This window comes from Coregonus clupeaformis, chromosome 18 (assembly GCF_020615455.1).
Source record: "Coregonus clupeaformis isolate EN_2021a chromosome 18, ASM2061545v1, whole genome shotgun sequence".
Taxonomy (NCBI): domain Eukaryota; kingdom Metazoa; phylum Chordata; class Actinopteri; order Salmoniformes; family Salmonidae; genus Coregonus; species Coregonus clupeaformis.
In genome coordinates this window covers 13,321,683-13,348,924 of record NC_059209.1, presented here as the reverse complement: position 1 = coordinate 13,348,924, position 27,242 = coordinate 13,321,683, and the positions used below count along the sequence as shown (strand labels likewise).

Sequence of the window (27,242 nt, the reverse complement as noted above, 5' to 3'; positions counted from 1 at the left end):
GGAATAGAGTTCCATGTAGTCATGGCTCTATGTAGTACTGTGCGCCTCTCATGGTCTGTTCTGGACTTGTGGATTGTGAAGAGACCTCTGGTGGCATGTTTTGTGGGGTATGCATGGGTGACTGAGCTGTGTGCTAGTGGTTTAAAGAGACAGCTCGGTGCATTCAGCTTGTCAACGCGAGGGCCTAATTTATTTATTTCAATTGACTGATTTCCTTAGATTAACTGTAACTCAGTAAGATCTTTGAAATTGTTGCATGTTGCGTTTTATATTTTTGTAGAGTATACAATGACATAATCCACAGACTTTTGGTACATTAGGAGAGAAGTTGGAGCTTAAAAGGCACAAATAATTACTTTCTTTGTTTTTTGGGTGTTTTCTGTTAAATGTCAGCCCACATGATCACATGCTCGATATATCTAATGTATACAATAACTATGTATTCATACTATGACTCTACCAATTCATGGAATGCCCAATGCCCTCATAAATGCTAAAATGTTTTATCAGGTTCTTCAATGATAGACGGAACAGACAAGGTTAACTTTGATTTATACAAGTAAATACCAACAAAATCCAACTTATTACGTGGAATGTGCACGGGCTCCATGATGGGGGAAAAAAAAGCATGATTCTTGAACACATAAAGATATTGTCAGCAGATGTAGTTTTCCTGCAAGAGTTACATTTCAAAAAAGAAGAAATTGAATATTTAAAGAGGAGTTGGATTGGGGAGGCCTATGCTGCCACCTACTGTAGTAACAGCAGAGGTGTAGTCATCCTGATAAATAAGAATACACCCTTTCCCCTTACATCTCAACACACGGCCGAAGGAGGCTGTTTACTAATATTGAACGTGCTCTGAATCATTTACTGGGTTAGAAAATCCATGACATAGTGATGTCGGATCATTCTCCGGGATCATTCTCCGGAATCATTCTCCGGAATCATGCTTAAATACACCCAACAGAAAATACATTTGCGACAGAATATGGAGAATGAACAGAGCGCATCTTCAAGACCCTAAATTGATTAAATGCGTAATTGAAAGACATCCCCACAGCATGATGCTGCCACCACCATGCTTCACTGTAGGGATGGTGCCAGGTTTCCTCCAGACGTGACGCTTGGCATTCAAGCCAAACAGTTCAATCTTGGTTTCCTCAGACCAGATAATCTTGTTTCTCATAGTCTGTCCTATAGGTGCCTTTTGGCAAACTCCAAGCAGGCTGTCATGTGCCTACATTAAGGCCTGATTGGTGGAGTGCTGCAGAGATGGTTGTCCTACTGGAAGGTTCTCCCATCTCCACAGAGGAACTCTGGAGCTCTGTCAGTGACCATCGGTTTCTTGGTCACCTCCCTGACCAAGGCCCTTCTGCCCCGATTTCTCAGTTTGGCCAGGCGGCCAGCTCTAGGAAGAGTCTTTGGTGATTTCAAACTTCTTCCATTTCAGAGTGATGGAGGCAACTGTGTTCTTGGGGACCCAGTGCTGCAGACCTTTTGTGATACCCTGCCCCAGATCTGTCCCTCGACACAATCCTGTCTCGGAGCTCTACGAACATTTCTTTCGACCTTATGGCTTGGTTTTTGCGCTGACATGCACTGTCAACTATGGGACATTTATAGAGACAGTTGTGTGCCTTTACAAATCATGTCCAATCAATTGAATTTACCACAGGTGGACTCCAATCAAGGTGTAGGAACATTTCAAGGATGATCAATGGAAATAGGATGCACCTGAGCTCAATTTCGATTCTCATAGCAAAGGGTCTGAATACTTAATAAACAGAAATACCTTCTTTACATATTTTTTATACATTTGATACAATTTCTAAAAACCTGTTTCTGCTTTGTCATTATTGGTTATTGAGTGTAGATTGAGGATTTTTTATTTATTAAATCCAGTTTAGAATGAGGCTGTAACGTAACAAAATGGGGGGAAAAGTCAAGAGGTCTGAATACTTTCCGAATGCACTGTACAAACGACAACATACGGACGTACGCAAACATCCACAACATCACCCCTGCCCAGACCCACCTGCTCACACCCTCATCTCCAGCGCCAGTATCACTCTCCGCCACATGGCCTCAAACTGCACCATTTTGTTTCTCTCCGTCGCACATGCACTTTCAACATTTAGATAATAAAGCTTTTGACCTTTCCGTTGTGTTAACGATGGAAGATTGGTTGATTTTCCAGTTTTTAAGTAAATGTTTTTTCAAGATAATTGATGAGAAACTATCATCCAACCCATTGGGTATCTCAATGCACCCTCATATGCCATGTCTTGAAATATGCAGACAGACGGATTAAAAGTAAATTTACATTGTAATACTTCTGACAGCCAGTCTTTAGGTGCCTTTTGGCAAACTCCAAGCGGGCATTCATATGCCTTTTCCTGAGGAGTGGCTTCCGTCTGGACACTACCATATCTCCACTAACCAATATAATATAGTTATATTAATATATAATATAGATAGTCAGTGTCTTTTATTTCTCTCTCCTTCTGACAGGAATAATAATATAATGTTTCAATAATGCAGATGTTTACATTTGGTTGACAATGTGTTAATGGGCCCGGGGTCTATTAACACTGGGGAAGAGGCAGCGGGAGGAGGAGACACTTTCTGCAGCCTTTTCAGCTCAGGGTCAACTGGGGTCGACGGCGTATCACCCAAAAGTGAACAAACATGTAATTGATGTTCGGACATCAGCGGTCCATACTCGAGCAGGGTTTTTTCTGGATCACAAGGGGCTTAGGTGGTGGGCGTGGCAGGGAGCAAGGTCAGCACGTCGGCGTGGCTGAATTTTAGAGAACATTTTAGAGGCCCCCATCTTGGCGGTGTAGAAGTTTTGGGGGGCCTTTTTAAAGCCAATTTCCTGCAATTCTACACATTTTGCCATGCAGCTGATAGAACATTTTGCATTTCTGAAGCTAATTTCCTGTAATTCTATGCATTTTGCCATGGCTAATGCTGTGTTCTTTTACTAAAACGTAACAAAATCTACATTGTTACATTCATTGTTTTTGGAATTTGTCTAGCTTTTATTTTGGTGATTGTTAGTTCATAAAGATTGTTCTTTTAAAGAATATATACACTACCAGTCAAAAGTTGACACACCTACTCATTCAAGGGTTTTTCTTTATTTTTACTATTTTATACATTGTAGATTAATAGTGAAGACATCAAAACTATGAAATAACACATGGAATCATGTAGTAACCAAAAAAGTGTTAAACAAATCAAAATATATTTTACATTTGAGATTCTTCAAATAGCCACCCTTTGCCTTGATGACAGCTTTGCACACTCTTGGCATTCTCTCAACCAGCTTCACCTGGAATGATTTTCCAACAGTCTTGAAGGAGTTCCCACATATGCTGAGCACTTGTTGGCTGCCTTTCCTTCACTCTGCAGTACGACTCATTCCAAACCATCTCAATTGGGTTGAGGTCGGGGGATTGTGGAGGCCAGGTCATCTGATGCAGCACTCATCACTCTTCTTCTTGTTAAAATAGCCCTTACACAGCCTGGAGGTGTGTTGGGTCATTGTCCTGTTGAAAAACAAATGATAGTCCAACTAAGCCCAAACCAGATGGGATAGCATATAGCTGCAGATTGCTGTGGTAGCCATGCTGGTTAAGTGTGCCTTGAATTCTAAATAAATCACAGACCGTGTCACCAGCAAAGCACCCCCACACCATAACACCACCACCTCCATGCTTTACGGTGGGAACTACAAATGCGGAGATCATCCGTTCACCCACTCTGCGTCTCACAAAGACGTGGCGGTTGGAACCAAAAATCTCAAATTTGGACTCCAGACCAAGGGACAAATTTCCATCAGTCTAATGTCCATTGCTTGTGTTTCTTGGCCCAAGCAGGTCTCCTCTTATTATTGGTGTCCTTTAGTAGTGCTTTCTTTGCAGCAATGGCCTGATTCTCACAGTCCCCTCTGAACAGTTGATGTTGAGATGTGTCTGTGATTTGAACTCTGTGAAGCGTTTATTTGGGCTGCAATAACTGTAATGAACTTATCCTCTGCAGCAGAGGTAACTCTGGGTCTTCCTTTCCTGTGGCGGTCTTCATGATTGCCAGTTTCAGTATAGCGCTTGATGGTTTTTGCGACTGCACTTGAAGAAATGTTCCGTGTTGACTGACCTTCATGTCTTAAAGTAATGATGGACTGTCGTTTCTCTTTGCTTATTTGAGCTGTTCTTGCCATAATATTGACTTGGTCTTTTACCAAATAGGGCTATCTTCTGTATACCACCCCTACCTTGTCACAACACAGCTGATTGGCTCAAACACATTAAGAAGGAAAGAAATTCCACAAATTAACTTTTAAGAAGACACACCTGTTAATTGAAATGCATTCCAGGTGACTACCTCATGAAGCTGGTTGAGAGAATGCCAAGAGTGTGGAAAGCTGTCATCAAGGCAAAGGGTGGCTACTTTGAAGAATCTCAAATATAAAATATATTTTGATTTGTTTAACACTTTTTTGGTTACTACATGATTCCATACATGTTATTTCATAGTTTTGATGCCTTTGCTATTATTCTGCAATGTAGAAAATAGTAAAAATAAAGAAAAACCCTTGAATGAGTAGGTGTGTCCAAACTTTTGACTGGTACTGTAGGTCCATTACCTTTTCTAAATACTTTTTAGCTGGTTTTAGTCGTTTAAAATGTTACACTGAAAGCATTTTTCCATTACGAAAATGAATTACCCCCCCCCACCTCCAAAAAAAGTGGAGGTGGAGGGAAACGGTTGGCCCTCTGGGGTCTTTGGTAGGACTTGGCACTAGGGTGAACTGATTTGTGAATGCCTGCCCGCCTCAGAGCCACAGACTGCGAAACCCCCCAAAAAAAGGGATACAGATTAATTAATTTTTTGGTTCTGTTTGGCCTGACATGTAATTGCTCCCCACACACAGAGGTCGAGCTGCAGACACCACATATACTGGTGGCACTCAACAGACAACCTTTATGTCGGCCTGGCGGGAAGTGCCTTTCATTTTTGTCGCTAATTTTCACGGTTGTAAAGGGAAAATTGAGACGTGGAGAGGTGTGGACTTTTTGTTTTGCTTTCTGTTTTAGTTTATAAGCGTGCAACATTCCCTTACACCTCAGTACATCTTGTTACAAACTCCAGACATCTCGGCCATTGTTTCATAATATTAGAAATGCACCTTTTTTGTGTAGTGTTTATGAATGCATGTGAAGGACTAGTTGATCATATTAGCCTCATAGAGTGGAATATTTTTTATTTTATTACATCAAATTCATCATCTCCAGCACCACTGCAATGTCAACATACAGTATGTGAAAATGTCAGGTTTCTATGTTTTGTAGTTAAAATGATAGAAGATGTGTTTCCGATGACATGATCCAGAGACTAATGTTATCATCTGGTGTGCATCATATGATTTTAACCAACTAGGCAAAGGTTTCTTACTATATTTTAGGATTTTCGTTAGAAATGTTATTGGTTGCTTTTTTGGTCGGTTCATACTCTATTAGATAATATATTTGCCTGCAAATATTTTACCACATCCAAAAAGAAGCTGCACCTTCCTCAATGTTTGGACAATGTTCATATAAAGCCGGGTGTACATTACATGATTTTGGCTCCGATTTATCTGTCCTACACCGGGAGATCGGAGACAAAATACCCATGCCTACTTGGGGCGCGCGGCCGTCACCAACGCTTGTTTAATGTGAGCGGCCCAGAGACTCGATCTGAGGGATACCTATTCCGTCTTTGAGCCATCCCAGACGTCCCGATATTTTTTGAGAACGGTGATCAGCAACAGACAATGAGAGCTCGCCAGAGAAGAAGCCAGTGAGATGACGTTGTATTGCATTAACCAGAATGTGTAGGCTCTCGAGCAGAGCGAAAGTGTCAGATCGTTACAGCTCTGAAGTTCACAAGCAATGTTATTCAATTCAAAATGTATTGGCCAGATATTTCAACTCTGTATGGCAAGTGTTAATGTCTGACTGAAAACGTTTGAGGCTACTTTGAGCCACAGCTCGTGCGAGCTACATTAAACATCTAATCACATAATCATATTGTTTTTGCAAGTCAGCGTGGTATCGAGATTCCTCACGACCAAGTGAAGAATCTTGTAGTGTGTGTGTGTCGTCCCCCCCCGTCTGTGCCACATTGCGTACCACTACATTGGCAAGACAAACTACAGGAAAGACGATCGTTTAATGTGAGAGGCTCAGCGTTCTTAGGATTTTGGAAGTTGTGTATTGTACGGCCGGCATTAAAGGAGATCTCTTTGATATTCAAGTAACCTACTTTTTATGTTCTGACATAGCATTATAATTTAGCAGTTTTCTTTCGTTTAAATGTTCATTCTCAGCTAGCTTCGGTTAGAGAAGCAGGCCAGCAACCATTCCAAAGTTTAGGTTTTTGTGTCTTTTACCTTCGGTTTTGTACACCAGCTTCAAACTGCTGAAAATACAGTATTTTTGGTTATGGAAAATTTAAACTTAGCAAAAAAAGAATCGTCCCCTTTTCAGGATCCTGTCTTTCAAAGATAATTAGTAAAAATCCAAAATACTTCACAGATCTTCATTGTAAAGGGTTTAAACAATGTTTCCCATGCTTGTTCAATGAACCATAAACAATTAATGAACATGCACCTGTGGAACGGTCGTTAAGACACTAACAGCTTACAGACGGTAGGCAATTAAGGTCACAGTTATGAAAACTTAGGACACTAAAGAGGCCTTTCTACTGACTCTGAAAAACACCAAAAGAAAGATGCCCAAGTTCCCTGCTCATCTGCGTGAACGTGCCTTAGGCGTGCTGCAAGGAGGCATGAGGACTGCAGATGTGGCCAGGGCAATGAATTGCAATGTCTGTACTGTGAGACACCTAAGACAGTGCTACAGGGAGACAGGACGGACAGCTGATCGTCCTCGCAGTGGCAGACCACGTGTAACAACACCTCCACAGGATCAGTACATCTGAACATCACACCTGCAAGACAGGTACAGGATGGCAACAACAACTGCCCGAGTTACACCAGGAACGCGCAATCCCTCCATCAGTGCTCAGACTGTCCGCAATAGGCTGAGAGAGGCTGGACTGAGGGCTTGTAGGCCTGTTGTAAGGCAGGTCCTCACCAGACATCACCGGCAACAACGTCGCCTATGGGCACGAACCCACCATCGCTGGACCTGACAGGACTGGCAAAAAGTCCTGTCAGGACTTGTGGGTGATGGTCGGATTCGCATTTATCGTCAAAGGAATGAGCGGGATCGAGGTGGAGGGTCCGTCATGGTCTGGGGCGGTGTGTCACAGCATCATCGGACTGAGCTTGTTGTCATTGCAGGCAATCTCAACGCTGTGCGTTACAGGGAAGACATCCTCCTCCCTCATGTGGTACCCTTTCTGCAGGCTCATCCTGACATGATCCTCTAGCATGACAATGCCACCAGCCATACTGCTTGTTCTGTGCGTGATTTCCTGCAAGACAGGAATGTCAGTGTTCTGCCATGGCCAGCGAAGAGCCCGGATCTCAATCCCATTGAGCACGTCTGGGACCTGTTGGATCGGAGGGTGAGGGCAAGGGCCATTCCTCCCAGAAATGTCCGGGAACTTGCAGGTGCCTTGGTGGAAGAGTGGGGGAACATCTCACAGCAAGAATTGTTAAATCTGGTGCAGTCCATGAGTAGGAGATGCACTGCAGTACTTAATGCAGCTGGTGGCCACACCAGATACTGACTTAATTTTGATTTTGACATTTACGTCATTTAGCAGATGCTCTTATCCAGAGCGACTTACAGTTAGTGAGTGCATACATTTTCATACTGTCCCCCCGTGGGAAACGAACCCACAACCCTGGCGTTGCAAGCGCCATGCTCTACCAACTGAGCTACAGGGGACTGACCCCTCCCCCTTAGTTCAGGGACACATTATTCAATTTATGTTAGTCACGTCTGTGGAACTTGTTCAGTTTATTTCTCAGTTGTTGAATCTTGTTATGTTCATACAAATATTTACACTAAGTTTGCTGAAAATAAACGCAGTTGACAGTGAGAGGAATCTTTTTTTTGCTGCACGGCGCTTGTAACGCCAAGGTAGTGGGTTCGATCCCCGGGACCACCCAAACACAAAAATGTATGCACGCATGACTGTAAGTCGCTTTGGATAAAAGCGTCTGCTAAATGGCATATTAAATAGACAAACATTAGAATTTTTGCAACCAGGAAATGGAGTGATTTCTGCGTAGTGCACCTTTTTAAAAGAAAATTCCACTAAAAAACTATACTGAACAAAAATATAAACGTAACATATAACAATTTCAAAGATTTTACTGAGTTACAGTTCATATAAGGAAACCAGTCAATTGAAATAAATTCATTAGGCCCTAATCTATGGATTTCACATGACTGGGCAGGGGTGCAGACATGGGTGGGCCTTGTAGGGCATAGTCCCACCCACTTGGCAGCCAGGCCCAGCCAATCAGAATATATTTTTCCCCCACAAAGGGCTTTATTACAGACAGAAATACACCTCAGCAACCCCCCTCAGACGATCCCACAGGTGAAGAAGCCAGATGTGGAGGTCCTGGGCTGGCTTGGTTCCATGTTGTCTGCGGTTGTGAGGCCAGTTGGGCGTACTGCCAAATTCTCTAAAATGACGTTGGAGGCAGTTTATGGTAGAAAAATTTACATTAAATTATTTGGCAACAGCTCTGGTGGACATTCCTCCAGTTAGCATGCCAATTGCATGCTCCCTCAAAACTTGAGACAGCTGTGGCATTGTGTTGTGTGACAAAACTGCACATTTTAGTGGCCTTTTATTGTCCCTAGCACAAGGTGCACCTGTAATGATAATGCTGTTTAATCAGCTTCTTGATATGCCACGCCTGTCAGGTGGCTGGATTATCTTGGCGAAGGAGAAATGCTCACTAACAGTGAGGTAAACAAATTTGTACAAATCATTTGAGAGAAATAAGCTTTTTGTGTTTATGGAACATTTCTGGGATTTTGTATTTCAGCTCATGAAACATGGGACCAACACTTTACATGTTGCGTTTGTTTTTGTTCAATGTATATTTTGGTATTTGTTTCATTAGTCCACTGTTGATACAGTCCCAAAATGTTTTGCATGTCAGCAATCAAGTTTGCAAAACGCATCATACTGTTGAATTTTCTATATTTTGAAAGTTTTATATCTTGAAAACTTGATTGATGATATGCAAAATATGTTGGGACTGTATCAACAGTGGACTAATGAAACAAATACCAAAATATATAGTTTTTGAGTGGTATTTTCCTTTAATGACTAAATAATACTACTCTGTGCTATTTTTGTGCTTATTTATGATATTATGGTTGCTTTTCATTTAAAATACTCTCAAAGCAATAAAATAAGAACTAGTTAATTCATTTAGACTTAATTTTTTACATATTGATACAGCCCAGCTGATAAAACTAGAGAATCGTCTTGCACATTACGATATCTCAACTATATAACGTCAAGGTCAAATTTTGACGATACTCAATATTATCGTATATCGGCCCAACCCTATTGCACACAAAACAGCAAGGGCGATGACAAAGGATATGTTATTCCCAGCCGTCAGTGGTCACATGTGGTGTGATGTTTTGTGGTGTCTGTCCAGGTGGAGATACCATCAAAAGCATCAACCAGCAGTCTGGAGCCCACGTGGAGCTGCAGAGGAACCCCCCTCACAACACCGACCCCAATGTCCGCATCTTCTCCATCAGAGGCACCCCGCAACAGATGGAACTAGCACGCCAGCTCATCGACGACAAGATCGGAGTAAGTAGTTGTTTGAAAAAGTTCCCCCAAGTCAAGTGCCTTTAACACTAGAACTGCCGTAGGCCAATGGCCACTGACGTTTGATTCTGTACCCCAAAAAAAGTGTCAAAAATGCTACGTCCTGCTCCTTCCCTGACTTTTCCTAAATGTTTGTATTTTACATTGCTCAGTTGTCAGAATTCTTTAATCACAAACAGAAAAGTAAGACCTTAACGGGCCAAGACAAATGCGCTGTAGGACGTTGGTACTTAGCCAGGCGCTAACGTCTTTCTCTCCTCACTGAATGAATGGGCGATAGAAACTGATAATTGTGCACATTACTTCACAGTTGAATTTAAATTGGGCTATAATGAAAGATAAAGAGGGTGAAGAGGTGACTTCATATAGAACAATAGTGTGATGATGAAGAATTGTGTCCATTGTGACTGAAATCGAGAGCATAGAGGAGATGAGATTGATTCATGCGTTACGGCACAGGTACAGGGTCCGATACAATCAATAAATTACTTGTTTTCATATCTTGTCATGAAAATATATTTTCACGACTATTTCTTTATGCTATTGATTCTTTACATTTGTGTTATGCCTATTTATCAGCATTGGCGCTCATGTTTATAGCAAGTAATTTGACTGCGCGCCTTGTTGGTTGATATCATTCTCTTAAGTTTTTCTTTGTATAAAGATGTTGTTACTGGACTGTATTATTTACTATAACTCTATTACTAATCAAATATGTTGTACGGGAAACATGCTACATGTTGCAGTAGGCCTTTAGAATAATGCAAAACATATCCTTGACTCTATCCGAGTTGATGAGCGAACGATGCCAGACATCCTGCGCAGCTGTCCCATTTAAAACTACACCTAAACAAAACCAAAACTAATTTCACACTTAATAAGAGATAGCCTAAAGACAAGATTAAATTGACAATAGTCTGAGTGACAATATTATCAGTTGTCAAATTGTACATGAAGAGATGCAGCTTGGAATTGACAGAGGCAGGGAAAGGAGCACCACTTTATCAAATCCTCCTCTAGAGTCACATGCAGGTAAAACTTATTCTAGATGGTATCAGAGAGCATATTCTGCAGATTCTTTGACACTTACCTTTGTCAAATAACTCTCAATATTCAAGAGGTGTAGCTCTATTTCCAAACATCACTTTTTCCAAGAATAACCGCATTGTCCATGCGTTCAGCACATGAGCACTCACACGACAGCATTGCTCAGGCTACTAAGCAAGGACTAGTAACATAATCTACTTAAAATATGCTGTGGATTTTTTAAATACATTTTCTTACTTCCACAATGTTTCTTTAGACCTGCCAAACTAAATTATAACGGATTTCTTTGATGGATTTAACTCTTGAACTAGTGGTTTTTAGTTTTTTTAAACCAAAAACCTTCATAAACACAAACAAATGATTGTTCTTCTGATAGCATACAGTGCATTCGGAAAGTATTCAGACCCCTGACTTTTTCCACATTTTGATACATTACAGCCTTATTCTAAAATTGATGATTTTTATTATTTTGTTCTCATCAATCTACGCACAGTACTCCATTATGACAAAGCAAAAACAGATTTTTAGAAAACTGAAATGTCACATTTATTTAAGTATTGAGACCCTTTACTCAGTTCTCTGTTGAAGCACCTTTGGCAGCGATTACAGCCTCGAGTTTTCTTGGGTATGTTGCTACAAGCTTGGCACACCTGTATTTGGGGAGTTTCTCCCATTCTTCTCTTCAGATCATCTCAAGCTTTGTCAGGTTGGATGTGGAGCGTCGCTGCACAGCTATTTTCAGGTCTCTCCAGAGATGTTCGATCAGGTTCAAGTCCGGGCTCTGGCTGGACCACTCAAGGACATTCAGAGACTTGTCCCGAAGCCACTCCTGCGTTGTCTTGGCTGTGTGCTTAGGGTAGTTGTCCTGTTGGAAGGTGAACATTTGCCCCAGTCTGAGGTCCTGAGTGCTCTGGAGCAGGTTTTCATCAAGGGTCTCTCAGTACTTTGCTCCGTTCATTACATTTTACATTTTAGTCATTTAGCAGACGCTCTTATCCAGAGCGACTTACAGTTAGTGCATACATTTTCATACTGGCCCCCCGTGGGAAACGAACCCACAACCCTGGCTTTGCAGGCGCCATGCTCTACCAACTGAGCTATCCCGGCTAGTCTCCCAGTCCCTGCCGCTGAAAAACATCCCCACAGCATGATGCTGCCACCACCATACTTCACCATAGGGATGGTGCCAGGTTTCCTCTAGACTTGACGCTTGGTATTCAGGCCAATGAATCTTGTTTCTCATGGTCTGAGAGTCCTTTAGGTGCCTTTTGGCAAACTCCAAGCGGGCTGCCATGTGCCTTTTACTGAGGAGTGGTTTCCGTCTGGTCACTCTACCATAAAGGCCTGATTGGTGGAGTGCTGCAGAGATGGTTGTCCTTCTGGAAGGTTCTCCCATCTCCAGAGAGGAACTCTGGCACTCTGTCAGAGTGACCATCGGGTTCTTGGTCACCTCCCTGATCAAGGCCCTTCTCCCCCGTTTGCTCAGTTTGGCCGGGCAGCCAGCTCTAGGAAGAGTTTTTTTTTTTTTTTTTTGGTGGTTCCAAACTTCTTCCATTTAAGAATGATGAAGGCCACTGTGTTCTTGGGTACCTTCAATGCTGCAGACATTTTTTGGTACCCTTCACCAGATCTGTGCCTCGACACAATCCTGTCTCGGAGCTCTACGGACAATTCCTTCGACCTCATGGCTTGGTTTTTTCTCTGACATGCATTGTCAACTGTCGGACCTTATAGACAGATGTGTGCCTTTCCAAATCATGTCCAATCAATTGAATTTACCACAGGTGGATTCCAATCAAGGTATATAAACATTTCAAGGATGATCAATGGAAACAGGATGCACCTGAGATCAATTATCGAGTCTCATAGCAAAGGGTCTGAATACTTACGTAAATAAGGTATTTATACATTTTGTTTTTTATACATTTGCAAAAAAAAAAAAAAAACTGTTTGCGCTTTGTCATAAGGTATTTTGTGTAGATTGATGAGGATTTTTTTTTATTCCATTTTAGAATAAAGCTGTAACGTAACAAAATGTGGAAAAAGTCAAGGGGTCTGAATACGTTCTGAATGCACTGTATATGAAATGAGTTTATTAGACTGTTAGAATGTTGACCCGTCATTGGCTGAAATGGGGGTCCATCGAGGCCAGGCGTATGCTAATGACGCCACCCGCCAACATTCTCTAGTGGATACTTATCGGCTGAAAGGCCTCGCGGTTCTAGTGTTAAGTCAGAAGACTAAGTCTCAATTAGTAAACAGGGCAACCTAGGCAAATTGCATGAAATGTCTAAACATTTTAATTATTAACTGTTAGTCGACTAAATAAATACAGCCTTGATTTCAACTAATTCAACCTGGAGTTATTTACTTTGGTTAACACTGTTGAATGTATCTGGGTTTTTTCAGGGCTCAGGAATAGTGAGCAACGGTAATTTTGGGTTTAGCCCTTTCTCTCAAGGCCCCGCAACTCATCAAAAGTAAGTCACACTTTCTGTTCGCCCCTGTTGTTTTTTTTGTCTACTATATGCATTTTCTTTGTGTTGCTGTAACTCTGTCTGCTTTCTGTCTTGATAAGTTGTGGCAGTGGAGCCCAGACCTTCATGACAGGAGGATGGGGGACTACTTATCAAACATGGCAGCCTCAAGGCCAGCAGGACCCCAGTAAGTCACCTTTTCCGCTACAGCTCGTCATAAGCACAGCCCGTAAACATTTGGCAACCCTGTCTTGTATTTTGCAATTAACATCAACTCTGCTAGCCTGGTGGAACCAGCCTGATCTCTGCGTTCACCATTGAAACCGAAGGGTGAACGCAGCGATCAGGCTGGTTCCATCAGGCTAAAACTCTACAGGAATATCTTGATATCGATATTTCCTCAGCTTAAACATAGTTTTGAAAGAATTTTGCACTGAGTTTATATGAAATAGACATATAAAGATGGACTCTGCAACATTTGGCTAATTTCAGTGTCTTACAAATATCTATCAAATGTAAGAAGTTAAGACTCATAAATGCATACAAGCAGATCGTCAGAGTTTGATTTGTCCAGGGTATTTCATCAGCTCAGTAATCAGTGAAGTAGAAGTTGTAGGGTAAAATTGCCCCTAGATGCTGAGCTTGGGTCAGGTTAGCATTTCCCCCTTAATGGTTTAGGTTAGGATTGGTTAATTACTGCAGTCATTAGCCTACCACCACTACTACTACAACTACTACAAAGCTTTTTAAACCCCATGACAACTTTTGTTCACAACCATACTTCAAGAAAAGCAAGCACACGTTTACTTAAGGAAATATCATTTTCTAGTTCTATGTTTGGAATACAGTGGGCACTTGGAATACAGTGTTTGGCATGACAATGAATGAAAAAGCCAAGGAGGAGGAGTTTCGTTCAGAACATGTCGTTGCACATTCAGATCTACACTACCACTGGTACCAGTCAGTATTAGCTAGCTAACGTTTGTGAGCTAGCCATGTTGCTTTATGCCAGCAGCATACCACCCTGCATCCCACTGCTGACATGCTTCTGAAGCTGAGCAGGTTTGGTCCTGGTCGGTCCCTGGATGGGAGACCAGATGCTGCTGGAAGTGGTGTTGGAGGGCCAGTAGGAGGCACTCTTTCCTCTGGTCTAAAATAAAATATCCCAATGCCCCAGGGCAGTGATTGGGGACATTTCCCTGTGTAGGGTGCCGTCTTTCGGATGGGAAGTTAAACGGGTGTCCTGACTCTGGTCACTAAAGAGCCCATGGCACTTATCGTCAGAATAGGGGTGTTAACCCCGGTGTCCTGGCTAAATTCCCAATCTGGCCATCATGGCCACCTAATCATACCCAGCTTTCCAATTGGCTCATTCATCCCCCTCCTCTCCCCTATAACTATTCCCCAGGTCGTTGCTGTAAATGAGAATGTATTCTCAGTCAATTTATCTGGTAAAATAAGGGATAAATAAATACAAAATTAGTTTAGCTCAGTCCAATTAGCATTAGCGGCTAGATACAGCTTGCTAAAAAAAAAGTAACTCAACTAACAAGCTTTTTGCAGAGAGTAAGATTCACAAAGTAATAGGAGAAAACATGTAGATGCAGATTAAGAAGCAATTGGAAAGCTGCATTGTTTTCACTTAAATTGGATATATCTGTTTGCAATACTGCATGCATTAATATAAGAACAGCATGCGGACAGTGTGAATATAACTTTGGACAGTCAGGAGCTGTACTGCCTGCTTGAATAGCAGGGGGCGATCTTGGTGTGTGTTGGAAGTGGGCGCAGGAGGACAGGGTCACTAGTTACCACAGCTACAAAATCATAAACCCCACCTATTTCTACAATTGATCTTCTTAAAATCTGATTTTAAACCTAACCCTGACCTTAACCACACTGCTAACCTTACGCCTAACCTTAAATTAAGACTAAAAAGCAAATATTTGTTTTCATTAATTTTTACAATATAGCCGATTTTGACTGTGGTTGTGGTAACTAGTGGAAACCAGAGGACAGCGAGAGACCACTCGAGCATCTGAAGAATCATAAGTAACAACGAGTAAACTGGAGAAACATGTTGCACGCGGCTGAGTGGTGTTTCAAAATATCGCACACAGCCTCTTGCGAGATGGATATTGCACATGTTAATATCGCAATTTCGATGTGAATTGGATGAATCATGCAGCCCTAGAATGAACCAGGTCTAGTAGGTACACATTATCGTTCATCCACTCCTCTTTTGCTTGTAAACCAATTGAAAGGGGTAGTCTACTATGGCTTGAACCAATTGCGTAGGAGAAACAGAAATGTTCTACAAATAACACAAAAAAATTTGACAGAAGGAACATTTTCCTCCGTCGCAAATTGACTGAGGAAAATTTAAAAACATAACAGTTTACTATTATTCCCGAATCAAGTGACTTCTGACAGGTTTGGGCCAAAGGCTGTATAGCAAGAAAATATCCCCAAATGTTACAGAGTCCATCTTAAATACACTGGTATTTGTCATATATTTAATACAATGTTGTATTATTTGGGTACAGGTCACAATGGACCCCAGGCAGGCCAGATGGACTACTCTAAAGCATGGGAGCAGTATTATAAAAAGCTAGGCAAGTGCTCGTGAGACAGTCCAAACCTGTCTTACCCACATGACTTTTCGAACAAATGCAATATTCAGAGTTTTGCTACCAGTATCTTTGCTTTACTGTGACATGCAATTTAGTGCAACTGCATCAAAGCTTGAGGTTCAGCTTTTAGCGCAGTATATCCCCAGTAGGAGACATTGCAGATAATGCAATGATTATGATTCTCCATGTCCACCTTAATGGCCCTTTCTGTTTGCAGGCCAAAATACCCAAGCTCAGAGTATTGTCCATGACTACAGCAAAGCATGGGAGGATTATTATAAGAAACAGTAGGCTCATTCATTTGGTCAGTTGTCTTTCGACATAGTCAAGGTTACAATTAGGATTGTGATAGCGTTATTTGATGCTGTTTTCTCACAATGTCTTTACGCTTGTGCCCAAAAAAGGTCAGACATCTCAGCAACAGAGCTCACTCCCAGAATACAGTGCGGCTGTGGCAGAGTATTACAGGCAGCAGGGAGCGTACCTTTGGCCGGGTGCACAGGCAACCCAGGGCCCAGGTCTTCAGGTAATGTACAACACAGCCAAACGTATACTCACAATGGCTTTAAACAGCTCTCTAAACTGTGATCTTTGCCTCTAAACAGCTCTCTCTGCCTCTAAACAACGTTCTCTAAACATGACCTAAACAGCTTCGTATATGCCTCTCTCTCAACAGCTCTGTCTCTGCCTCAAAACAGCTCGGTCTCTCGCTTCTCGTTCTCTAAACGGCCTTTTCTGCTTTTAAACAGCTATGCTTCTAAACCTCTCCGTCTCTGCCTCGGTCTTTAAATAGCTCTGTTTCTGCCTCTAAACAGCTCTCTCTGCCTCTTAAAAGTGCTGGCTCTGCCTCTAAACAGCTCTGCCTGTAAACATACAGTGCCTTCAGAAAGTATTCATACCCCTTGACTTATTCCACATTTTGTTGTGTTACAGCCTGAATTCAAAATGGAATAAATTGACTACACACAATACCTCATAATGACAAAGTGAAAACATGTTTTTAGACATTTTAGCAAATGTATTGAAAATGAAATACAGAAATTACACATTTACATAAGTATTCACACCCCTGAGTCAATATTTTGTAGAAACCTTTAACGGTGATTACAGCTTTGAGTCGTCTTTGGTATGTCTGTATCAGCTTTGCACATCTGGATTTGGGGACTTTCTCCCATTCTTCCTTGCAGATTTTCTCAAACTCTTAAGTTAAATGGGGAGCGGCGGTGAACAGCTTCAATGGGATTCAAATCTGGGCTTTGGCTGGGCCACTCAAGGACTTTCACATTCTTGTTCTGAAGCCATTCCAGCAGTTGCTTTGGCTGTATGCTTGGGGTCATTGTCCTTTTGGAACGTACATTTTCGCCTCCCAGTCTAAGGTCGTTTGCACTCTGAAGCAGGTTCTCATCAAGGATTTGCTTGTATTTGGGTCCATTCATTGTTCCCTCTATCCTTACCAGTCTTGAAGTCCCTGCCATTGAAAAGTATCCCCATAGAATGATGCTGCCACCATCATGCTTCATGGTAGGGATAGTGTTGAAGGGTGATAGGCTGTGCCTGGTTTTCTCCAGACATAGTGCTTTGCATTCAGGCCAAAGAGTTCAATTTTTGTCTCATCAGACCACGTACGTGCCTTTTTGCAAACTCTGGACGTGCTGTCATGTGCCTTTTTCTCAGGAGTGGCATCCGTCTGGCCACTCTCCCATAAAGCCCAGATTAGTGAAGTGCTGTAGAGACTGTTGTCCTTCTTGCAGGTTCTCCCATCTCAGCCAATGAACTCTGTCGTTCTGTCAGAGTGCTCATTGGGTTCTTGGTCATCTCCCTGACCAAGGTCCTCCTTGTCCAGTTACTCAGTTTGGTCAGAGACCAGCTCAAGGCAGAGTTTGGGTAGTTCCATATTTTTCCCTTTTCCAATTATAGAGACCACTGTTCTCTTGGAAACTTCCAACATTCTAGAAATAGTTTTATACCCTTCCCCAGATACAAAAGTATGTGGACACCCCTTCAAATTAGTGGATTTGGCTATTTCAGCCACACCCGTTGCTGACAGGCGTATGAAATCAAGCACACAGCCATGTAATCTCCGTAAACAAACATTGGTAGTAGAATGGGCCGTACTGTAGAGCTCAGTGACTTTCAACGTGGCACCGTCTAGCTCCCTGCTAGAGCTACCCCGTTCAACTGTAAGTGCTCTTATTGTGAAGTGGAAACATCTAGGAGCAACAACGGTTCAGCCGCGAAGTGGTAGGCCTCACAAGCTTAAAAATAGTCTGTCCTCGGTTGCAACACTCACTACCGAGTTCCAAACTGCCTCTGGAAGCAACGTCAGCACAAGAACAGTCAGCACAAGAACTGTCCGTCGGGAACTTCATGAAATGGGTTTCCATGACCGAGCAGCCGCACACAAGCCTAAGATCACCATGCGCGATGCCAAGCGTTGGCTAGAGTGGTGAATCACGCTTCTCTACAGATCCTCTCAAGCTCTGTCAGGTTGGATGGGGAGCGTCGCTGCACAGCTATTTTCAGGTCTCTCCAGAGATGTTAGATCGGGTTCAAGTCCGGGCTCTGGCTGGACCACTCAAGGACATTCAGAGACTTGTCCTGAAGCCACTCCTGCGTTGTCGTGGCTGTGTGCTTAGTGTTGTTGTCCTGTTGGAAGGTGTACCTTCGCCCCAGTCTGTGGTCCAGAGTGCTCTGGAGCAGGTTTTCATCAAGGATCTCTCTGTACTTCGCTCCGTTCCTCTTTCCCTCGATCCTGACTAGTCTCCCAGTCCCTGCCGCTGAAAAACATCCCCACGGCATGATGCTGCCACCACCATGCTTCACCGTAGGAATTGTGCCAGGTTTCCTCCAGACGTGACGCTTGGCATTCAAGCCAAATAGTTCAATCTTGGTTTCATCAGACCAGAGAATCTTGTTTCTCATGGTTTGAGAGTCATTTAGGTGCCTTTTGGCAAACTCCAAGCGGGCTGTCATGTGCCTTTTACTGAGGAGTGACTTCCGTCTGGCGACTCTACCATAAAGGTCTGATTAGTGGAGTGCTGCAGAGATGGTCACCTCCCTGACCAAGGCCCTTCTCCCCCGATTGCTCAGTTTGGCCGGGCGGCCAGCTCTAGGAAGAGTCTTGGTGGTTCCAAACTTCTTCCATTTAAGAATGATGGAGGCCACTGTGTTCTTGGGGACCTTCAATGCTGCAGAAATGTTTTGGTATCCTTCCCCAGATCTGTGCCTCGAGAATTCCTTCGACCTCATGACTTGGTTTTTGCTCTGACATGCGCTGTCAACTGTGGGACCTTATATAGACAGGTGTATGCCTTTCCAAATCATGTCCAGTCAATTGAATGTACCACAGGTGGACTCCAATCAAGTTGTAGAAACATCTCAAGAATGATCAATGGAAACATGATGCACCTGAGCTCAATTTTGAGTCTCATAGCAAAGGGGTCTGAATACTTATGTAAATAAGCTATTTCAGTTTTTTTTTTTATACCTTTGCAAAAATGTATTAACTTGTTTTCGTGGAAAAAGGGAAGGGGTCTGAATACTTTCCGAATGCACTGTAGATATGTATAGGGGTAAGGTGACTAGGCATCAGAATATAAGATAAACAGAGTAGCAGCAGCTTGTATGTGAGTGGGTGTGTGTAGAGTCAGTATAAATGTATGTGCATGTTGATTGGAGTCCACCTGTGGTAAAGTGAGCAGATGATGGAATGAGTGAGTGTGTAGGGCCCTGTGATTGTGCATAGAGACAAAAATTAAAGGTCAGTGAGGATACAGGGTTAACTCTGATAGTCCATGCAGCTATTTTGTTAGCTATTTATCAGTCTTATTGCTTGGGGATAGAAGCTGTTCAAGAGCCTGTTGGTGCCAGACTTGATACACCCGGTACCGCTTGCCGTGCGGAAGCAGAGAGAATAGTGTATGGCTTGGGTGGTTGGAGTCTTTAACGATTTTCCAGGCCATCCTACCACACCGCCTGATGTTGATGTCCTGGATGGCAGGGAGCTCGGCCCAAGTTATGTACTGGGCTGTCCGCACCACCCTATGTAGCGCCATGGGATTGAGGGCGGTGCTGTTGCCATATCAGGCAGTGATGAGCCAGTCAAAATGCTTTCAATGCTGTAGAACTTTTTGAGGATTTGAGGCCCCATGCCAAACTTTTTCAACCTCCTGATGGGGAAGAGGCGCTGTCATGCCATTTTAAGTCTTTAGTGATTTGAACACCAAGGAACTTGACGCTCTAGACCTGCTCCGCTGCGGCCCTGTCGATGTGGATGGGGGCGTGCTCGCCCCCCCCTTTCCTGTAATCCACGATCAGCTCCTTGCTCTTACTGACGTTGAGGGAAAGGTTGTTGTTCAGGTCACTGACCTCCTCCCTGTAGGCTGACTCATCTTCGCCGGTGATCAGGCCTCCCACCGTCGAGTCGTCAGCAAACTTGATGATGGTGTTGGAGCCATGCGTGGCCACACAGTCGTGGGTGAACAGGAGGGAGTACAGGAGGGGACTAAGCACATACCCCTGTGGGGCCCCTGTCTTGAGGGTCAGCATGGCGGAGGTGATGTTGCCTACCTTCACCACCTGGGGTTGGCCTTTCAGGAAGTCCAGTATCCAGTTGCAGAGGGAGGTGTTCATACCCAGAGTCCTAAGCTTGGTGATGAGCTTGGAGGGGACAATGGTGTTGAACGCTGAGCTGTAGTCAATGAAAAGCATTCTCACATAAGTATTCCTCATATCTAGGTGGGTGAGGGCAGTGTGGAGAGCAATTGAGATTGCGTCATCTATGGATTTTTACATTTCATTTACATTTACATTTTAGTCATTTAGCAGACGCTCTTATCCAGAGCGACTTACAGGAGCAATTAGGGTTAAGTGCCTTGCTCAAGGGCACATTTACGTCATTTAGCAGACGCTCTTATCCAGAGCGACTACAAATTGGTGCATTCACCCTATAGCCAGTGGGATAACCACTTTACAATTATACTTTTTTTTAATTTATTTTTATTTATTTTTTTTTGGGGGGGGTAGAAGGATTACTTTATCCTATCCCAGGTGTTCCTTAAAGAGGTGGGGTTTCAAATGTCTCCGGAAGGTGGTGAGTGACTCCGCTGTCCTGGCGTCGTGAGGGAGCTTGTTCCACCATTGGGGTGCCAGAGCAGCGAACAGCTTTGACTGGGCTGAGCGGGAGCTATGCTTCCGCAGAGGAAGGGGAGCCAGCAGGCCAGAGATGGATCTGTTGGGGCAGTATGCAAATTGGAGTGGGTCTGGGATGGTGGAGTTAATGTGTGCCATAACCAGCCTCTCAAAGCACTTAATGATTACAGAAGTTAGTGCTACAGGGTGGTAGTCATTGTGGCATGAAGCCTTAGAGTTCTTGTGGACAGGAATGATGCTGGTCATCTTAAAACATGTGGTGATTACAGACTGGGACAAGGAGAGGTTGAGTATTACTGTGAATATGCCTGCCAGCTTTTCTGCGCATGCTCTGAGAACGTGCCCTGGAATACCGTCGGTCCCTGCGGCCTTGCGGGTGTTGACCTGATTAAATAACTTTTTCACGTCGGCCTCGGCGTGCGACATCACCCAATCCTCTGGGTCGGTGACGGCCCTCACACCCGGCACGATTTTGTTGTCAAAGCGTGCATAAAATGCATTGAGTTTGTCTGGTAGAGAGGCATCGTTGGGCAGCTCACGGTTGGGTCTTCCTTTGTAATCCGTAATGGACTGTAGCCCCTGCCACATACAGCGGGTGTCGGAGCCTGTGTAATATGATTCGACCTTATTCCTATATTGTCCTTTTGCTCGTTTGATGACTCTGCGGAGGTCATAGCGGGACTTATTGTACTTTTTCCTGTCCACGGTGGTAGCCTCAGAGTTGTCTATGATAGCTCTGTGTGCGGTAGCCCTGTCCTTTAGTTTAGCGCCAACCTCCGTGTTAATCCAGGGTTTTTGATTGGGGAAGCAGCGAACCCTCACCGTGGGGACAACGTCGCCAATAAATTTTCTAATGAAGCCAGTAACTGAGGTGGTTAGCTCGTCAATGTTATCGGCGGCGTCTCGAAACATATTCCAGTCAGCTCTAGTAAAGCAGTCCTGTAGCATAATCTCTTATTCTGGTGACCATTCCTCAACGGAGTGAGTCACGGGTACTTCCTGTTTGAATTTCTTCTCATAAGCAGGAGTACGGAGTCATGATCTGATTTGCCGAATGGCGGACGAGGGAGGGCCTTGTATGCTTGCTTGTGGGTAGAATAACAGTGGTCTAGGACTTTATCGCCCCTAGTGGCGTTGGAGACATGTTGATGAAAGTTGAGCATCACGTGTTTTAGTGACGCAGAATTAAAATCGCAGGCAGCTAGAAAAGCAGCCTCTGGTTGTTCGTTAAGTGCCAGCTTGTTATTTATCTTATCCTCAGGTGGAATGTATACAACAGTCACGATAACAGCTGAAAACTCCCTCGGTGGGTAGAAGGGTCGGCATTTGACCATCAGGTATTCCAAGACCGGTGAACAGTGGTCGACACTTCCACCACACTGGAGTTGGAGTTGATGTAGAGGCAAACCCCTCCCCGCCTCGATTTCCCCGACTCCACTGTCCTGTCTGCCAAGTGAATGGAGAATCCATTGAGTTGGATATCCATGGGGGGTATCTTGTCCAAGAGCCATGTTTCAGAAAAGCAAAGAATATTGCAGTTTCGAGAGTCCTGTTGTTAGCAAATCGGCAATCGGAGGTCATCCGTCTTATTATCGAGGCCAGTAGAATGGAGGGGAGGTGGCCGGTTTTCCCTTTGCCTTAATCTCGCCAGGATCCCCCCTTCTTGCCTCTGTAATGCCGCCGCTTCCTCTTGGCACTGTATATGTTAAAGCCAAGTCTTGAAAAGTTTACATTGGTGTGTGCTGTTGCATGAATTAATGCATGGTAAACTACATAACATTTTCCTCTTTGTAATATCTTTCAGGAGCATTAGAGTGGACGCCCATCTAATGAAGATTTTGGAATCATTGAGATGATGAAAACAGAACTATTAACAGTACTATTGAGGTTTCTAAAGTATATTTTCAACACTTTGCGGCTTACCTTTCCTTTTTGTAATGTACTAGCTATAGAATAACAAAAAATAATTAACATATTTTTTTCTTTTTTTTTTACCTGAAAAAACTGATATTTTACTGGGCAATTTGGAATACCCTCTGGTCTTGAGATTAACAATTTTTTTTTTTTTATCAAACTTGAACTTAAAATGTATCGATGTGGCTTTGAACAAAATGCAGTATAATCTATTTTGTCTAGTTTTAGCAATAAAATGGTATTGGCTTAGCAGTCTTGAGTATTGATTGTAATGGCAGTTTTTGTTTTTGTGAACTATAATGTTTTAAGCATGTGTTTGTGCTTCTGTTGATTTGTGTTTTTACGTAGAAATTGTTTTATGTTTAGAGATTGAAATGTAATGTATTATTGTTGGAAAATAGGTTTTCTTTTGTACTAAATTCCTGGTATGGTGTCTAATTTCTTATTTAATCCTGTTATTCTTCTGTGTTATTGTTTTGTTTTCTGTTCAGGGAGGTGCAATATCTCATTTCGGTTTGGAGACAAATATGTTGACAAATATGAGTTCTTATTCCTACATTAGAAATCTTAGGTTTAAGCCTAAGTGTAATAAATGCTTATCAAATTGATCTGTTAGTGGGGTTATTATTATGAGTTTGATTTAATCTTATGTATGTAGTATCCTTATGTACATGGGTATTTAAGTATATTTGTTGAATAAGGATTGTTTGTGTAGTTTTCACATGGATGCTCTCCCAATTTTCTGTATTCACTGCTCAAATATGGTAAATATGTTTCGAAATTTGATGTTGCATCTCTCACCAAGTGCAAATATAAACCCAGTATACGCTCTGTGCTCAAGACTGCTAAGCCTCTCTTTCATTCTACTTGTTAAAAATGCTTGTTTTTGTATGGCAAATGTAAGTGTGTACCCGCTAGCTTCCACAATATCCCAACCAGTACACTCTGTTACTCGCTAACATGATTGTTTTTGTGTGAGCAAGAATGTATGCTATGATTTGTTACATGATTACTGTCTCTACTATATTTTCTAATGACAAGGCATACTGTATCCTCAGATTTTTTTAGAAATGTTTTCTCATATGCACAGCTAATGATGTATTTAAAAGTAGAGTAATTTTTTTGTTTCTGGGGCAGTTGATACCATTTGGGCTATTGTAAAGCACATTCCTGTTTTGAAATGTTTGCTGCCTTTTCAATGGCAAATTAGCTTAACTGCAGAGATACCCAGAGAGCCATATCACTGGACTAACAAGTTCATCGTTCTGTAGCATACAGTGTGATTTAGATACCTTAAGTGTAAAGTTTTATATGCCATAAACATGAATAGAGGCAATATATATTCTCACTAGTTTATTTCTATGCTTTCTCTACTCTTTGACTCAAAGTAATTTGCCACAAAAGCTTTTGTGGTGAAAATATAGAATCTTTATTTTTGTACTGTTAAAAAGTTAACTGCACCGGTATGAAGTATAATGATTTGTCAATCTCCCTACCCGTTTTCTTTGTTGCTGTGTACCCTGCTTCAATTAAATCTAAACTCCAAGATTGAGTATGAATTTACCTCTTCTTTCAGAAGCATTATTTTATTTTTTCCAGATATGAAAGGACATGATGATGTGGACAGCAAATGTAATGACACATTTTCTGCCAGAAAAAAAAAAGCATAAGTGTTATGTGTTTACAGGTCTGTCATTCTTAAATTAATCAATTAGCGAAATGCATGCCCTCATTCACTCACTCGTGCATTAAAACACATTAGCAAAAAAAGTTGTAGAAGTCTGTCGAATTGCGGCAGATGGTCATGTGTTTCGAAAGAGAATGGGTGTGTCCGAAATGCCAGCCTATTCCCTACATAGTGCACTACTTTTGACCATAAGGCTCTGGTCAAAAGTAGTGCACTTGGCCGGCCCTGGGCATAAGCGGACGCTTAGGGCCCCCGGTCGCTCTGGGTCCCCAAAAAAACATCATAGTGCCTTCAGAAAGTATCCATACCCATTGACAGCCTGAATTCAAAATTGATTCAATAGATTTTTTTCTCTCACCCATCTACACACAATACCCCATAATGACTAAGTGAAAACATGGTTTTGTTGCTTATTTATTGATAATGAAATGCAGAAATATCTAATTTACATAAGTATTCACACCCCTGAGTCCATACTTTGTAGAATATGGGTAAGTCTCTAAGAGCTTTCCACACCTGGATTGTGCAACATTTGCCATTAAAAATTAAAGATTTTCAAGTAGATTTAAGTCAAAACTGTAATTCGACCAGGAACATTCACTGTCTTGGTAAGCAACTCAAGTGTAGATTTGGCCTTCTGTTTTAGGTTATTGTCCTGCTGAAAGGTGAATTCATCTCCCAGTGTCTGATGGAAAGCAGACTGAACCAGGATGCCTTTTTAGGAAGGACGCATGTGTCTTTGTAGTGAGTGGGTGTATTGATACACCATCCAAAGTGTAATTAATAACTTCACTATGCTCAAATGGATATGTAATGTCTGCTTTAAAAAATTTGACCCATCTACAAATAGGTGCCCTTCTTTCCTAGGCATTGGAAAACCTCTGTCGTCTTTGTGGTTGAATCTGTGTTTAAAATTCACTGCTTGACTGAGATGAAAGTCAAAAAAAATTCAACACTAATATTACACACAGTAATAACAAAGGGGTTGAATGCTTTTTATTAATTTTGAAAAACATAATTCCACTTTAAATGACATTATGGGGTATTGTGTGTGTGTGTGTATACTATTAAATATTGATTTAATCCATTATAAATTCTGTCTGTAACATAACATGTGGGAAAAGTCATTGGGTGTGAATACTTACTGAAGGCACTGTATATAACAGCCTCCACTCTTCTGGGAAGGCTTTCCACTAGATGTTGGAACATTGCTGCGGGAACTTGCTTCCATTCAGCCGCAAGAGCATTAGTGAGTGTTGGGCACTGATGTTGGGCGATTAGGCCTGGCTCACAGTTGGCGTTCCAATTCATCCCAAAGGTGTTCGATTGGGTTCAGTGGCCTAGCGATTGGGTTCAGGTCAGGGCTCTGTGCAGGCCAGTCAACTTCTTCCACACCGATCTAGAAAACCATTTCTGTATGGACCTTGCTTTGTGCAAGGGGGCATTGTCATGCTGAAACAGGAAAGGGCCTTGCTCAAACTGTTGCCACAAAGTTGGAAGCACAGAATCGTCTAGAATGTCATTGTATGTTGTAGGGTTAAGATCTCCCTTTACTGGAACTAAGGGGCCTAGTCCGAACCATGAAAAACAGCCCCAGACCATTATTCCTCCTCCACCAAACTTTACAGTGGCCACTATGCAACTGGCATCCGCCAAACACAGATTCATCACTCCAGAGAATGCGTTTCCACTGGTCCAAAGTCCAATGGCGGCGAGCTTTAACCCACTCCAGCAGACGCTTGGCATTGCGCATGGTGATCTTATGCTTGGAAACCCATTTCATGAAGGTCCCGACGAACAGTTCTTGTGCTGACGTTGCTTCCAGAGGCAGTTTGGGACTCGGTAGTGAGTGTTGCAACTGAGGATATTTTTTTTATTTTTTAGAAATACCTTATTTACAGTGGGGAGAACAAGTATTTGATACACTGCCGATTTTGCAGGTTTTCCTACTTACAAACCATGTAGAGGTCTGTCATTTTTATCATAGGTACACTTCAACTGTGAGAGACGGAATCTAAAACAAAAATCCAGAAAATCACATTGTATGATTTTTAAGTAATTAATTTGCATTTTATTGCATGACATAAGTATTTGATCACCTACCAACCAGTAAGAATTCCGGCTCTCACAGACCTGTTAGTTTTTCTTTAAGAAGCCCTCCTGTTCTCCACTTATTACCTGTATTAACAGCACCTGTATGAACTCGTTACCTGTATAAAAGACACCTGTCCACACACTCAATCAAACAGACTCCAACCTCTCCACAATGGCCAAGACCAGAGAGCTGTGTAAGGACATCAGGGATAAAATTGTAGACCTGCACAAGGCTGGGATGGGCTACAGGACAATAGGCAAGCAGCTTGGTGAGAAGGCAACAACTGTTGGCGCAATTATTAGAAAATGGAAGAAATTCAAGATAATGGTCAATCACCCTCAGTCTGGGGCTCCATGCAAGATCTCACCTCGTGGGGCATCAATGATCATGAGGAAGGTGAGGGA

The 27,242-nt window shown here is 42.5% G+C and overlaps 1 protein-coding gene across 3 annotated transcripts in view; it reads left to right on the top strand.

Moving 5' to 3' along the window:
- LOC121587471 (far upstream element-binding protein 3-like) overlaps positions 1-24,619 on the top strand; it is an 84,812-nt gene extending 60,193 nt beyond the window's left edge. Inside the window, exons 13-18 of one of the 3 annotated variants that reach the window (XM_041904424.2) lie at positions 9,656-9,816; positions 13,291-13,361; positions 13,460-13,545; positions 15,905-15,973; positions 16,396-16,517; positions 22,947-24,619. In XM_041904424.2, the coding sequence (XP_041760358.1) occupies positions 9,656-9,816; positions 13,291-13,361; positions 13,460-13,545; positions 15,905-15,973; positions 16,396-16,517; positions 22,947-22,955 (518 nt within the window). In that variant the 3' untranslated portion in view covers positions 22,956-24,619. The remainder of the gene's footprint in view (positions 1-9,655; positions 9,817-13,290; positions 13,362-13,459; positions 13,546-15,904; positions 15,974-16,395; positions 16,518-22,946) is intronic. The other 2 variants (XM_041904425.2, XM_041904426.2) reach the window with 2 other exon arrangements.
- Positions 24,620-27,242: the final 2,623 nt, after the last annotated feature.